At 32.0% G+C, this 14,775-nt stretch overlaps 3 protein-coding genes across 4 annotated transcripts; all 3 read right to left on the bottom strand.

Annotated features, from left to right (window-relative positions):
• Positions 1-5,543: 5,543 nt before the first annotated feature.
• LOC107370489 (uncharacterized) lies at positions 5,544-8,703 on the bottom strand. Its single transcript, XM_089267751.1, has 12 exons — positions 8,568-8,703; positions 8,451-8,509; positions 8,255-8,393; positions 7,702-7,929; positions 7,434-7,633; positions 7,146-7,376; positions 6,976-7,089; positions 6,839-6,919; positions 6,617-6,776; positions 6,348-6,533; positions 6,180-6,276; positions 5,544-6,100 (listed from the first exon to the last, which is right to left on the bottom strand). The coding sequence occupies exons 1-12, from the start codon at positions 8,623-8,625 to the stop codon at positions 5,776-5,778; spliced, it is 1,878 nt and encodes a 625-aa protein (XP_089123877.1). The 5' UTR covers positions 8,626-8,703; the 3' UTR covers positions 5,544-5,775.
• Positions 8,704-9,154: 451 nt separating this feature from the next.
• On the bottom strand, positions 9,155-12,104 carry LOC149094103 (uncharacterized). The gene is made up of 11 exons (XM_089268176.1): positions 11,895-12,104; positions 11,650-11,836; positions 11,345-11,545; positions 11,123-11,289; positions 10,736-10,957; positions 10,563-10,670; positions 10,397-10,477; positions 10,173-10,335; positions 9,914-10,102; positions 9,734-9,848; positions 9,155-9,675 (listed from the first exon to the last, which is right to left on the bottom strand). The coding sequence occupies exons 1-11, from the start codon at positions 12,024-12,026 to the stop codon at positions 9,246-9,248; spliced, it is 1,995 nt and encodes a 664-aa protein (XP_089124302.1). The 5' UTR covers positions 12,027-12,104; the 3' UTR covers positions 9,155-9,245.
• A 540-nt stretch (positions 12,105-12,644) lies between these two features.
• LOC149094102 (uncharacterized) lies at positions 12,645-14,559 on the bottom strand. 2 transcript variants are annotated; one of them, XM_089267749.1, is made up of 4 exons: positions 14,041-14,559; positions 13,749-13,982; positions 13,438-13,692; positions 12,645-13,369 (listed from the first exon to the last, which is right to left on the bottom strand). In XM_089267749.1, the coding sequence occupies exons 2-4, from the start codon at positions 13,941-13,943 to the stop codon at positions 13,367-13,369; spliced, it is 453 nt and encodes a 150-aa protein (XP_089123875.1). In that variant the 5' UTR covers positions 13,944-13,982; positions 14,041-14,559; the 3' UTR covers positions 12,645-13,366. The 2 variants fall into 2 exon arrangements, with proteins under 2 accessions (XP_089123875.1, XP_089123876.1); XM_089267750.1 differs by having other exon boundaries at positions 13,749-14,559.
• Between the last annotated feature and the right edge of the window lie 216 nt (positions 14,560-14,775).

The following is a 14,775-nucleotide window of genomic DNA, read 5'->3' as shown; positions in this document are numbered from 1 at the left end:
AGTAAGGAGTTAGGGGGAAAATATGTTCCCTCAACTTAACCTAAAGACAATGTCCAAAAACTTTGATTTCACCGTTAAGAGTTGGGACTTAGTGAGTTTTTAGGGGTATGAAAACTGAGTATAGAGGTGCTATTGAAAATTTGTTTGAGTTGCCAGTTTTCCATAAAATTGAGGTCAAAGTTGAAGCTTCGATCGCGTTTATTTCAATGATAAAACCAGATTTTTCCATGAAACTCATTTCCCTGGTGTGACTTTTGCTGCTCAACCAGAAAATACAGTTATTTTCAATGGAAAATTCTCTGTTCAGATCAAAAATAGATCCATTCGATTTTCAGTTAGATTGCCCGCTTTCTGTAACCGCTTGAGTTAGAGATCAGAAACTCATTTTTTACCGGCAAAAATCATGGGTGAACATGTTGAGTCAGCCAATTTTTGAATTTAACGATAAATCGAATGGATCTGTTTTTGATCTGAACAGAGAATTTTCCATTGGAAATAACTGTATTTTCTGGTTGAAAGCAGCAGCAAAAGTTACACCAAAGAAAAGAGTTGCATGGAAAAATCTGGTTTTATTATTGAAATAAACGCGATCGAAGCTTCAACTTTGACCTCAATTTTATCGAAAACTGGCAACTCAAACAAATTTTCAATAGCACTGATAGACTCAGTTTTTATACCCCTGAAAACTCACTAAGTCCCAACTCTTAACGAAGAAATTAAAGTTTTTGGACATTGTCCTTTTATTTTATTTTTCCTCATTGACAATGGTTTTTCATCAATAATTTGAGTCTCAAAATGTGGATTGGATTTATTGTATTAAATGAAAAGAAATTTATGACAAGTCACGATTGGGGCTCAGCTTTTTTCCATCACATTCACCACTTTGTCCACCACTTTTTTACCTTTTCACCGTATTTTCCATCATATTGTCCATCACTCAATCTAACACATCCACCACATTCACCAAATCAAACATCACTTTTTGCAGAGATCTTTCTCAACAATTTGTTCAACACTTTCATTCATCACTTTGGAGTGACTTTTCCCACCTGAGTGGAGTGACAATATCAAACAATTTTTATAAGATTATACACCACCTAAACCACCGAAATTTTAACCACTTTTGGGATATGATGGCGATTAATAGTGGATGTGTTAGATGGTGTAAAATGGTCAAAAAATCTGACAATTTAGGTGGTGGATAATCTTATGAAAAATTGTTTGAAAATTTGGTGGAAAAAAGCCATTCTAAAGTGGTGGACAATTTTGCTGAGAAAAGTCTCTTTAAAAAGTGATGATTTTTGATTTGGTGGATGTGTTAGACTGGGTGGTAGACAATATGATGAGGAGTATGGTGAAAGGGCAGTAAAAAAGTGGTTGATAAAAGTGGTGGACAATACAATGAAAAGAGGTGGGAAAATTTGGTACTAAAAGCTACTCTAGATTAGTGGATGAAAGCGGTGGACAATTTTTGCGAGAAAAGTCTCTTCAAAAAGTGATGGAGTTTGAATTAGTGGATGTGTTAGATTGAGTGGTAATTATACAGTGAAAAAAGTGTTGAAAATGTGATGCAAAATATGGAGTAAAAGGTGGGAAGTATGGTGAAAAAAGCCATGCTAAAGTGGTGGATGAAAGGAACGGACAATTTTTTGAGAAAAATTTCTTTCAAAAGTGCTGATGTTTGATTTGGTGGATGTGGTGTATGTTTACGATTAGGGCGTGTAAAATACATTAAAATAGTGGTGGAAAACTCCTCTGATCGAAGGTTTTTGATGGAATCTCTACAAAAGTAAAACCTTAAGCTTTCTAGAAACTCAGATTCCTGAGAAAATCCTGTTTAGGGTGGCAGTGAAAAAAGACATTGTGGAAGACAGCAAATACTTTTTAACTTGATGAAGTTACTGATTACTGTTTAATGATTTATATGTGTCTCACTTCGGAAGTAGGAATGTTCAGGTGGTCTGAAAAGCAACACTATTCAGATGATGAATAAGTTTCTTAACTTTGAATTTCGAGTTGAAAGTTGTGATTTGATAAACTTTCGGTAAAATAAGAGCTAGAGTTATTACACGAATTAGCACGCTTCGTGTAATAAAAGAATTCCTCTAATACAAGGTGTTTGATGAAATCCCTTTAAAAGTGTAAAATTTCTAGGAAACTCAGATTTCTAAGAAAATGCTGTTCAGGGTGGCAGTAAAAAAACAGTATTCAAAAGCATTGAGAAAGCAAATATTTTTTGATTTAATGAATTTTCTGTTGGCTTTTTGATGATTAAATGTGTCTCAGCCTTGACTTCCGAGTTAAGAGTAGCGGCTTGATGAACTTTTAGCATACGAGCCGTAGCCAATCGAGTAATTAAAAGATTTCCCCGATTTGATTAAAGCATTTGATGTAATCGCTTTCAAAAGTCAAACTTGGTCTTCATAGGAACGCAAATTTCTAAAAAAATTATGTTCAGGTAGAGTAAAAATAAATTCTAATCAAAAAATTGTAAAGACAGAAATATTTGTTTAATAAAATTATGCTTTACTGTTAGACGATTTAGTGAGAGTTTGTCTTAACTTTGAATTTCGCTTTGAGAGTTGTGATTTTATGAGCTTTCAGTACCATAAAAGTTAGAGTTTTTGCGCGAGCTAGCACGCTTCGTGTTATTAAAAAATGTCTGATCGAAGGTGTTTGATAATACGCGTACGAATTAGCACGCTTGGAATGGCTGTAGATCACCTGTATTCGAGTGCGTTGTGGATGACAGCAAATATTTTTTAGTTTGATGACTTATGGTTCACTTTTGGATAATTTGTAAGTGTCTGAACTTTCGAGTTAAAAGTTGTGATTTATTGAACTTTTAGCATACAAACTGTAACCATAGGGGTAAACGATTTGAAGGATATGTGCAGAGCGATATGTTTTGCGAGTGAAGAATTGCATCAGAGAAACATTTTAAGTGAGCAAAGAATCAACAAATGTTCAACTCTCAACATGAACGAAAATTTTTCAGCTGTAAAAATGGGCCAGCTTTTCACCCCAATTTTTTCACCGTATTATCTACAATATTGATAGAAACAGAAACGGTGCTTAGAAAAAGTTTATCACGCAATGCTGATTATGGTTTGATCATAGAAACAAAAATAATTGATCTTTGTTGGAACTCAGATATATTAGAAAATATTGTTCAGGTGGTGTGAAAAACAATCCTATTCAGAAATATTATGGAGGATAGAAAACAGATTATTTCTTGAAGTTATGGTTTACTGTTGGTTGATTTATAAGTGTCTCGACTTTGAATTTCAGGTTAAGAGCTGCGGCTTGATGAACTTTTAGCATACAAGCCGTAACCATTCGGGTAATGAAAAGTTTTCTCCGATTTGTTGAAGCTATTTGATGTAATCGCTTTCAAAAGCCAAACTTGGTCTTCATAGGAATTTAGAATTTAGAGTTAAAAGTTGAGATTTTACGTTATTTTAGCATACAAACTGTAACCATTGCGGTTATGTCATGATTTCGGGGCTTTGGTTAAGATATTGAATGTTACTGCTCTCAATGGTCAAACTTGAATGGTTATGTACAGTACGGCGAAAAGACGGTGAAAAATGCTGAAAAAGAGTGATGGAAAAATTACAGTCCCTTCAAAAAGAGATCAAAGTTTAAATTTCATCTTCATAGGAACTCAGAATGATGAGAGACTCATGTTCAGGTGGTCTGAAAAGCAACACTATTCAGATGATGGATGGTGAATAAGTTTCTTAACTTTGAATTTCGAGTTAAAAGTTGTGATTTGATAAAATTTCATCACAATAAGAGTTAGAATTATTACAAGAATTAGCACGCTTCGTGTAATAAACTGAGATTTCTAAAAAAATCCTGTTCAGGGTGGCAGTGGAAAAACAGTATTCAAAAACATTGAGAAAGCAGATATTTTTTGATTGAATGAATTTTATGTTTACTGTTTGATGGTTAAATGTGTCTCAGCTTTGACTTTCGAGTTACGAATCGCGGCTTGATGAACTTTTAGCAATCGAGCCGTAACCAATCGGGTAATTAAAAGATTTCTCTGATTTGATCAAGGTATTTGATATAATCGCTTTCAAAAGTCAAATTTGGTCTTCATAGGAACGCAAATTCCTAAAAAAATTATGTTCAGGTAGAGTAAAAATAAATTCTAATCAGAAAAATTGTGACGACATAAATATTTCTTAGTTTAGTAAAATTATGCTTTACTATTGGATGATTTATGAGTGTTTCAATTTTGAATTTCGAGTTAAGAGTTGCGGCTTGATGAACTTTAATGCCATAAGAGTTTGAGTTTGCACGCAGATTAGCACGTTTCGTTTTATTAAAAATTTCTCTGATCGAAGATTTGGATGAAATGCAAATTCAAAGCGCAAACTATTTGATTTAGCTGTGAAACATAATTTTATCTGATTTAGTTTTTCAAATTGACGATGGTTTTAATCAAGAATTTGAGTCTTTAAATATTCAGTTGAGTTTGTGCAGAGAAAAGAAATTTACGATCAGTCATGATCGTGGGCTCCACTTGTATTATAATAATCCATTATTTATCAAGTTGAGCCAATGTTATTTGATATTAGATTTTGTAATTACTTTAGCAATTGCAAAACTTGATTCTTTTCAGCAAATTTTTGTTGTGAGCAATCACAATTGAATGTCTATAAATCGGCATCAGCAATAATTTTGCTCAAAAGAGACTGCTCTTGGAGCTTCAATTTAGGCTTATGCATTGACCGAATACAAGAAATCAAGTGACTTACACTGCTTAGTGTGATCATTATAATAAATTTTTATTAGAGAAGTAAGCAAGATAATGATACAATGTATTTTCAAAATATGATGAATGTTTGATAAAATGGAAGCGAAACCCAATCATTAAGAGAATTAGTTCGGCGTTGGGACATTTTGTAGCCTAATGCATTCGTCATAATTGATGTATATGGAAAATATAAGAAAAATATGAAAATAGAGTTCGATTTTCGCTTTTCAATTGTAACATCAATAACAGCAAATTCAGTAGCGGAATAGTTGAATTGGCTTCCATTCAAATTGAAATAAGATTTTCTTATTTCTTCCGAAGAAACATCTGCCAATAGTTTAGTTAAACTATGATCTGAATTTTTAAACAGCATACAGCTCAATCCATTTTCATCTTCATCTGGTTATAAAACTCCATCAGAAATTCCAAGGCATGGATATTGTCCAATTTGTTTCGATATTTACTCTCCATGATTTATCGTGAAAAGCCAACTGACCTTATATTGACATTATGAGTTTGAAAACGTAAACAAGCATCGATAGTCGATGTATAAATTTGACCAGATGCAGTTGATTTGATGTTGAACTAATGCGAAGCATCTTTCTTTATTTCTGTGTAAAAATAATGACAATCTGTTCATTAGAATGAAAAAATTTTCTCATTGACAATGATTTTACATCGACCATTCGAGTCTTTAAATGTGGATTGAATTTATTGTATTCAGTAGAAAGAAATTTACGACCAGCCATGATCGTAGTAATAAACTTGAAGAGAATACAGAAACAATAAGAATTTTTAATACTTTCATTTAAATTTGTTAAAAATTCAGAGTCTTTAGATTCAAATAAGTATTTTAAGGTCACAATTTATACTGATAATGTTATAATCTTATGAATCTTTCAAAACTGTCAGTGAAATTGACGGAGATGAGCTGATTCGAACGTTTCGTCGATATAATTTGCACGCAATTGCAGCGAAGCCAATGACGACGCAAACGAGGGCGACAATCAGTAAAAGATACAGTTGCCTAAACAATTTCTACAATAAATTTTCACATTGAACGAATCAGAATCAATTGGTGAATGGCTATCATTTGATTCGATTGGATGTAGGTCAAAGTTTAGTTCAGCACTGGAAAGCGTTGTTTGATTTAGATGTTTGTATGACATTTTCAGTTCTCTTAATGATGGCTCTTGAACAAGTTTATACAATACTTTATCCAAATTGTTGTATATAACAGCGTTTGATGTATCTTCATTTTGCTCAGGCAAAGGCTGATCAAGCGTTATTCCAATGCATCCGAAGCTAATGTCATTGCAGCTGATGATTTTACTAAAAATCAATAAAATTGAATTAGACGTAAAGTAGAAATAAACTTGAGAATGAATGACCAAATACAAGACGATCTTACCTGACATTGCTTTTCATGGCTTCAAGTTCCAAGCGAGTTTGTGAGTAAAGAAAATGTAAAAATCCTGATAGGTCAAGCTTTCGATAAATCAGTAAGTCTCAACATAAAAAAGACAAATAAAATGATTAATTGTGTTGAACTCGACAATAGCCTTAGCAATAAACTTACCAACGAAATTGAACCTTTCAGTAATTTTGACTGTGGCTATTAGATAAGTACTGTGAAACTGTAATCGAACCGATTTTATCCTCAGATAAGATATTCCAAGCTTGAAACATATTAAATCCTTAAGATTTTCACTCAACTCATCGAGTCTATTGAGCAGCGAATATGTTTCGATTGCAGACAAATTTTCTGGCGTAAAAAGTTTAGCGAAAAAAAAACAATTACAAAGTTCAGCAAAAATTGAAACCGAGTTGACGATTTAGTCAACTTACTTGAATATGTCAGTCGAAGGGTTAAGACATCTATTTTTTCATCTTGAAACCACTTGTTATTGAGAGTGTAAACTCGATGTTTAGGCTCATAATTCAATTTGATGTAACCATAAAAGAAGCTTTTCTGAGTTTTTATCAATTGATAATCCAATGAAGATTTCTGTTAAATGAAAATGAATTAGAACTGAAAACTTAAAATTAAATTAACTCGATCTAACATACATTTTCCTTGTTATACAGTTTACGTTCAACTTGAAGATTTTGCAAGATCAGGTCTGATGAGATATTCCCAGGCTTGAATTGCTAAAATAGTAAATTCAGTATTGGTCATTTGAAACGATTATTCCAAAAAAAGTTACCTTTCTAGCCACACTAAGAGTTGTGATCACTAAATCGTACGAGAAGTTTCCAATTTGTTTATCGAACTCTATTTTATCCATAATTAACTTGTCACTGTGTTGATATTTGATTGGCTGAAAGAGAGTATAAAAATGACTATAGTGTTGGGGATAAAATTTCAAAAACTTACGAATAAAATTTCATTTGTGTATCTGAAAGTCCAGTTCGTCCAGAAAGACTCTCGAAAGCTTAAGCTTGCAAAATTGAATGATTCATTTCGATTGGTTGATTGAATTGTATAACCATCGGTTGTTGAATTAAACCCTGAACCATATCGTAATTCATCTGCTTCATAGTCCATTTCTTGTCTTGAATACTTCAGCCATGAATTCAGTATTATGGTATCTTTAGTCAAATCAAACTGAAGAAAAAAGAAAATGACTGAAAACCAGAATAAAAGCATAAACAGAAACAATACCTGAGTATCAACTGTTGATTGATGAATATGATCAGTTAGAGTTTCATTGAATCCAACATAAAACTGTTGCCCAGCTGCTATCATAATACTATCTAAAAGGACGAATTTCTCAATTTGCATGGTAACCAAAGGACTATTGATTGAATTATAAATAGTAATGTTGTCCAATTCACTCAGGAGCACAAAAGGAGTGATACTGTCTAATAATTGAAGATAAAAAATATCAACAGAATTATCTCTATTAAGAAAAGATGATTTCACTTCTCACTATTGAATTTGTAGACCCAAGATAATAGTTGATCATCATTGTAATTGTAATAATTATATGACAGCGATCTTTGTTCTTTGTATTCATTATAATTGTAATTTAAGAGAAATAAATAGCAATTAACCGGACCCGAAATCAACAGTTCATTGATCAATCTGATTATTGATACACGTAATTGTACATTCCAAGAGAAATTACGAATACTTTCCATTTCCATGGCACGGTTTTCTGAATAGCATTGGAATCAGTGAGTTGAGTGTATACAGCATCGCAAGTAATTTTAGAGCTGGTTACGTTATCTTTTGCACATTGTTTGGTAACCAAGCATTTCGATAGTCAATTTTTTGAGATAAATTAAGCACAATCGACAACGATTCAATGCATTGACCAATGAGTTTCGGGTTGATGTTGATTGTGCTTAATTTATCTCTAAAAATTTGCTATTAAAATATGCTTAGTTACCAAACAATGTGCAAAAGATAACGTAACCAGCTCTAATTTTCACTTTCGATGCTGTATGCATGAACATGTTTGCAGCTTTAGTCAAACTTACCAAAGAAAACGATTCTTTTTGAAGTGTTGAGATTATAATGAACTTGCATCTCGATGTCACCTTTCTGTATCTTGATTACTCCATGAATAAAGGGCTTGAAATAAACTGTTTCAGCCAAATACCAAGTATTGTTTGATTCCTAAAAATAAAAAAAATCATTTAATATTGTTGAGTAAAAAGACATTTGTTTCTTTACCTCATTAGTTATATTGGCTTTAATCAACAAATCGTAAGAACTTAATTCGATTTTAGTGGCTGATAGAGAAATTATTCATTAAACTGGTAAATCATTTGGGTTGGTATGGAGACTTACCTTGATTGATTTGAAACAGTAAAGTGATTATTACAAGTGAAATTATGATGAGATTCATTTTGTAAAACTTTCAACCAACAAACAGTTGTTGTAATGTGAATCTTTGGAATGATATCAACTTAACTTAAAGAAAACAAATTAGCTCAAATGATCTTTCATGATCCAAACACAAAACGCCCTTTCCGTTGTTCATCTTAAGACATAACTATTATCAGATTTCTGAATAAACAAATGGACTCAACAAAGGGCTTGATCGATCAATTTTCCTGTTTATCTTTAAATTTTAATGATCAATTATTTATCAATGTGCACAATGTGATTTAATGTTGTATTTTGTAATTAAGCATATTAAATAACAGACTGATGATAAAATGATTTCACAATGTAACCAACTCGATTATTCTCGAAAATTTATTGCGAGTAACCATAGCTGGGTCTCTGTGAATTAACATCAATCATTTCAAGTTGAATGGTTGAATTATTAAAGCTTGAATTGAGGCATTTGGATGACACAAAGATGTGACTGCCAGTGACTGATCGCTGCAAAGTATTTTGATTGAATTGAATAATTTGAACAATTTTTTCAAAAATATCCTTTTATTAGAGCGAAAATTTGAGTTAACAGATTGGAAACATTTTTGTGCATGAATTTTATGGTTCTTGCAATATTTTTAAAAATCAGATGCTTGATTTGAATAATTTAAGCGAAACATAATCACGAAGAGAATGAGTTCGGAATTGATACAGTTTATAGCTAAATGCAAACTTGACAAATATCACAATATTGATCGATATAGAAAATACTAATAAAAGTGTGAAATTTGAGCTTGATTTCGCCTTTTCTGGACTATCAAGGCGTATACCATCTCCAATCGTAACATCAACAACAGCAAATTCAATATCAGAATAGTTGAATTGACTTCCATTCAAATTGAAATAAGATTTTTTAATCACTTCCAAAGGAACTCCTGCCAATAGTTTAGTCGAACTAAGATCTGAATTGTTGTACAACATACAGTTTAATCCATTTTCATTTTCATCAGGCAATGAGTCTCCATGAGCAATTCCAAGGCATAAATAATCTCCAGTCTTACAAGTTATAACATAACTGAAAGATAACAAATTTTGATGATATCAAGAGACTTATTTTCAAAAAATTTACTGACCTTAGATTGACTTTAGAAGCTTGTACATGTATACATTCATCAATGGTTGATGTATGAGTTTGACCAGAGCCAGTTGATTTGACGTTGAATTTATGCGAAACTCCTTTCTTTGTTTCTAAGCGAAAAACGTTTCATTAATAGATCGAAGTAATGAGTTATTAATAATTGCAAGAAACTTACCAAAGATGATAACAGATGAGTCTAATATTTCAACCTTCGCCATGATTTGTGAGTTTTCATAGCTAAATTTGATCCAGTTTATTCTCAAATATGATATATTCAATTTATCAATGAGCAAACCTCGAAGAACATCTTTGATACGATAGATTTCGGCTTGCAATTCGTTAATTTTGTCTGCTAGCAAATGATCTGTTCATTGCAATGAAAAATATTTTCTCATTACTGACTAGAAAATAATGATTAAATATGACGTATTTACTTGATAATGAAATTTTTAAACGGAGAATAACTTTGTCTTTTCTGTCTTTGAAGCATTGATTATATGAATCAATCATGCGGTGAAACTTGTCTATGTCTAAATAATCCGAAGTTTCAGTCAAGCATATTACCTTTCTTTCAGTGAGTTCGTAATCGAATGGTACCTAATAAGGAAAAGGAGATTATTTCATTTTGCGTCTCATTCCAGTTTAGATCTTATCGTACCTCATTTGAGACAGATTTCGAATAAAGGTCCATTTGAACACAGAAATCTTCGAGCCTTCCACTTTCCACTATCCATCTTGACTTGGATTCAGAGTTGATTCAGATTTTATTATTAATATTACAAAAACGCAGAAATCTTTTTTATTCTGTATGAAATGAAACTTACGGCATTATCTGGTGCTAGATAGGTTTTCACAACCAAATCATACTTTACATTACCAATTGTTACATTGTGCTTTGCTACAACCCTCAGTTTCTTGCTGTATGATTCAACCTGTTTAATGTTTATAAAAAAAGTTTATGCCTTTTTGGATTGAATGTTGCTTTTTTTAAACTCACCGGATTCCTAGGAAAATAAAGTTCATTTATAAACTCCTTTACATAGTCTTCTGAAGCTACGTAATTGAATTCATCATCAAAACTGCTTGATACAATTATGCATTCATCGTGACCAGATGGAATGTATTTCAAACCAAATTTACGGTCATAAACCATTTCGACATGGAATCGTTTGTAATTGATCTCGACCAAGGTGACTGAGTCCAATGATGTGAAATAAAGCTATTGACAATCCGAAAGTAAAAACATTAGAGTTCATTAAATATGGATTGAATTTATTTAATTCAGTGGGAAGAAATTTAAGATCAGTCATGATCGGGGGATCTGTTCGTAATATTTGTCATTACGTCGAGACAAGATTCATCGAAAGGCAAAAAAAACACTCACCTGAGTTGTTCCTGATTTTTTGTATTCAATGATTGATTCATTCAATTTGTACTGAATAACTTTTGTTGACTTTGATACGTTGACTTGTACTAAAGACTCGATTTGTGTCACGTTCAACACCAGCGTTCGAATGCTACTATCCCGTATAATAAACTCTTTAGTCCGATCTGAAAATTATTTATGTAATGCATTATTACACTCGATTCATCTTTGCAAACAAACCTTTAAAAGATGCCTCCAAATACAAAGTACCACAACGATAAGTTGTCAAATTTCCAGTATGTACCGCATTTTCACTAGTTTCACATGATATCATACGATAAGGTCCCAACAACAGTGTGGCTTTCACACTCTGAGCTGTAGATCCAGTAAATTCCTTAAAGATTTTATCCAACAAATCAGCATTTCGTCGACATAAATTTTCTGGTCAATTAGTTTACAAGGATTGAAGTTTCATTATATTACATTATAATACAAACAATTCTAGTAATTATTCACTTAATACGATAAATTTTTTGTTTACTTACGAACACAGACCAATGTAATGTTTTGAGTTTTAAAATCACGAAACACTTTTATTTGAGTTCCTTCTTTTTCATCGGTTATTAATGTTACGATCATGTTTTTTTCATCGCCAAATACTGACTCTTCTATCAACCAACTCTTATAAAGCCAATACCATGGCTTTAGTTGATCTACATTCTGATGTATACCCTTAAAATAATCAATTTGTAAGAAATTAAAGTCAGTTTATCAAGTGAGTAAAGCTTACCTTATAACTTAACTTAGCTTTCAATAAAAAATTTGGCCCTAGTCTAGATAGTTCCTTGTAACCTTGTTGATAGCCTGATTTTAAATTATATAAAATCATAAATATCCATACAAAATATTTACTTGGGAACATTTTTGCAGGTAAAAGTTTAACATAGAATACTATAATATAAGGAATATCACAATCGATCAATGTTATTGTTTATGATCTAAAAACATAAAATCTAATGAAGCCATAGCTTATAAACTCGTCAGAATTAACATGTAACTTTCCTTTAGAACGCCTTCAATTCCCATGCTTCGTTATACTACCTCTGCGCCCTCTTCATTAAATTAAAATAAGGTTTAAAATACTTATTAGTTGGACGCTGACATGATGTAAGATTGCTGAGGATCACATGAAAAGTCTAACAAGTCTAAAAGTCCAACCAACAACTTGTAAGCAATAAGATCTCGAGGGTAAGGTAGCCATACTTATCCAAATAACTTTCATAAGAGTTATTTAATTGCTGGTTTTTTCGATTACTTTTTCCATATTAATATCTGTATTTACAAGTATTATAAATGAATTTTGAGCAGCGTTTCAGTCACTGCATGACACTATTTTACTGATTTTATTTTAATGAAAAGATTATTACAGCTGATGCTGAAACTTTTGCTTCCATTATTGCCCGTTTGATTAGTAACTGCAATGTTATTTTCATGCTTATTCAGATTGTCGTGATCAATACAAACAATTGTTGAAATACAGTAGGGTTATTCTTGACTTTATTCATTTCATTTCACCTTGTTACAGGAATAAGGATGCAGCTAATCATCTCGCACAAGAGTGTGAAGAGTGAATCCGAGAATTTACAATCGCAATGCAGGGCGGATGCGGTCTCCACGACCGTTTATAAATTGAAATTATACAATAATTTAAAATTGTTCAATGCAAAGATTCACCATTTTAACCAAAACGTAAGTTTACAATTTAAGTAAGTATTTTAAGGTTGCCAATTTGCACTGATAATGTTATAATCTTATGAATCTTTCAAAACTGTCAGTGAAATTGCCGAAGATGAGCTGATTCGAACGTTTCGTCGATATGATTTGCACACAAATGCAGCTAAGCCAATGACGGTGCAAACGAGGGCGACAATCAGTAAAAGAAATATATAGTTGCCAAAACAATTTTTGCAATAAATTTTCACATTGAACGAATCAGAATCAATTGGTGAATGGCTATCATTTTGCGATGAGTCAATTAGATGTAGGTCAAAGTTTAGTTCAGCACTGGAAAGCGTTGTTTGATTTAGATGTTTGTATGACATTTTCAGTTCTCTTAATGATGGCTCTTGAACTTGTTTATACAATACTTTATCCAAATTGTTGTATAAAACACAATTTGAGCCATTTTCCTTTTCATCAGGCAAAGGTTGATCAAGAGTTATTCCAATGCATCCATGGCTAATGTCATTACAGCTGATAATTTTACTAAAAATGAATTAAATTGAATAAAAATGAAATGTGTGAATGAATGAGCAGAAACAAGACAATCTTACCTGAAATTGAGTTTCTAAACATAAATTTTCCTTGTTATAAAGTTTACGTTCAACTTGGAGATTTTGCAAGACCAGATCTGATGAGATATTTCTAGGCTTGAAAATGATGTAAAAAGTGATTCTTTCAGGAAAATAAGGTACCCTTCTAGCCACCTTGAGCGTTGTGCTCACTAAATCGTATGAAAAGTTTCCAATTTGTTTATTAAACTCCATTTCATGCGTGATTATCTGGTCTCTGTGTTGATATTTGATTGACTGGAAAAGAGTGTGAAAATGAATAAAACGTTGAGGAAGAAACTGCAAAAACTCACGAATAAGATTTCGTTTGTGTATCTAAAAATCCAGGCTTTTCCGAAAAATTCTTGCAAGCTTAAGCTTACAAAATTGATTGATTCATTTCGATTGCTCGATCGAACCGCACATCCATTTGTTGTTGAAGTAAAGCTTGAACCAGATCCCAAGTCATCTACTTGTTCATAGTTGTTTCCTTGTCTTGCATACTTCATCCATGAAATTGGTATCACAGTATCTTTAGTTGAATTAAACTGAAGAGAAAAGAGAATTCACTGAAAACCAGAATAATAGGAACAATCGATAAAATACCTGAATATCAACTGTTGACTGATGAATATGATCAGTTAGAGTTTCATTGAATCCAACATAAAACCGTTGCCCTGTTTCTATTACTACTAGTGTTTCTGCAATACTATCGATTCTTCGATATAAATCGATACTTTTTTCAACGATACATATTGATTCTTACTCCGATTATATCAGTATCAGTCGATACTTCTAAACCGCTTAACTTTATGCAGATAATCACTTTTATAAGAAAGTTTAATCAAATTCTGTTTCATGCCAGCATTAATTCTCTCCAGCAGATTCGATATTAAGAGAAAAAAGAATCAAATAAAGCCTGAAAACTACGAAAAATTATGTTTTCTTAACTCTGCGCCATCACATCCAAAAATATTATGCAATTTTACTCTATTTTTCACGATATTTTACGATATTTTCCGATTTTTTAATTGATATTTTCAATACAAGTATCGAGCGATATAATCGATACTTTCCTTAAAAATATCGTTCCTTTCGATCCATACCAGAAAAGAAAATCGAGAAACACTAATTACTACACTATTTAACAGTAAAGCACTCATTACAAGTAAAATTAGGATGAAATTCATTTTGTGAAACTTTTCTCCAACAAACAGTTGTTGTAATGTAAATCTTGGGAATGACTTAAACTTAAAGAAAACAAATGATGAGTTTAAGTTAGTTTAAGACAACTAGTTAATAAGAAGCAATAGTTTCTCAATAAATATTACATTGAATCAA

The sequence above is a fragment of the Tetranychus urticae genome, chromosome 2 (genome assembly GCF_039701765.1).
Source record: "Tetranychus urticae isolate SD_2017Ah chromosome 2, NJAU_TeUrti_SD_1.0, whole genome shotgun sequence".
In the NCBI taxonomy this organism is placed as follows: Eukaryota; Metazoa; Arthropoda; class Arachnida; order Trombidiformes; family Tetranychidae; genus Tetranychus; species Tetranychus urticae.
This window is presented reverse-complemented; position numbering and strand designations above follow the sequence as displayed.

Coding starts and splice junctions, on each gene's coding strand:
- LOC149094103 (XM_089268176.1), bottom strand. CDS start 12,026: ATGTTCCCAAGTAAATATTTTGTATGGATATTTATGATTTTATATAAT. Junction 11,837..11,894: donor AAGCTAAGTTAAGTTATAAG/GTAAGCTTTACT, acceptor GATTATTTTAAG/GGTATACATCAGAATGTAGA. Junction 10,478..10,562: donor ATCTAGCACCAGATAATGCC/GTAAGTTTCATT, acceptor TCTGAATCCAAG/TCAAGATGGATAGTGGAAAG.
- LOC149094102 (XM_089267750.1), bottom strand. CDS start 13,943: ATGAAGTATGCAAGACAAGGAAACAACTATGAACAAGTAGATGACTTG. Junction 13,693..13,748: donor ACACAAACGAAATCTTATTC/GTGAGTTTTTGC, acceptor ACTCTTTTCCAG/TCAATCAAATATCAACACAG.
- LOC107370489 (XM_089267751.1), bottom strand. CDS start 8,625: ATGAATCTCATCATAATTTCACTTGTAATAATCACTTTACTGTTTCAA. Junction 8,394..8,450: donor AAGCCAATATAACTAATGAG/GTAAAGAAACAA, acceptor TTTTATTTTTAG/GAATCAAACAATACTTGGTA. Junction 7,090..7,145: donor ACACAAATGAAATTTTATTC/GTAAGTTTTTGA, acceptor ACTCTCTTTCAG/CCAATCAAATATCAACACAG.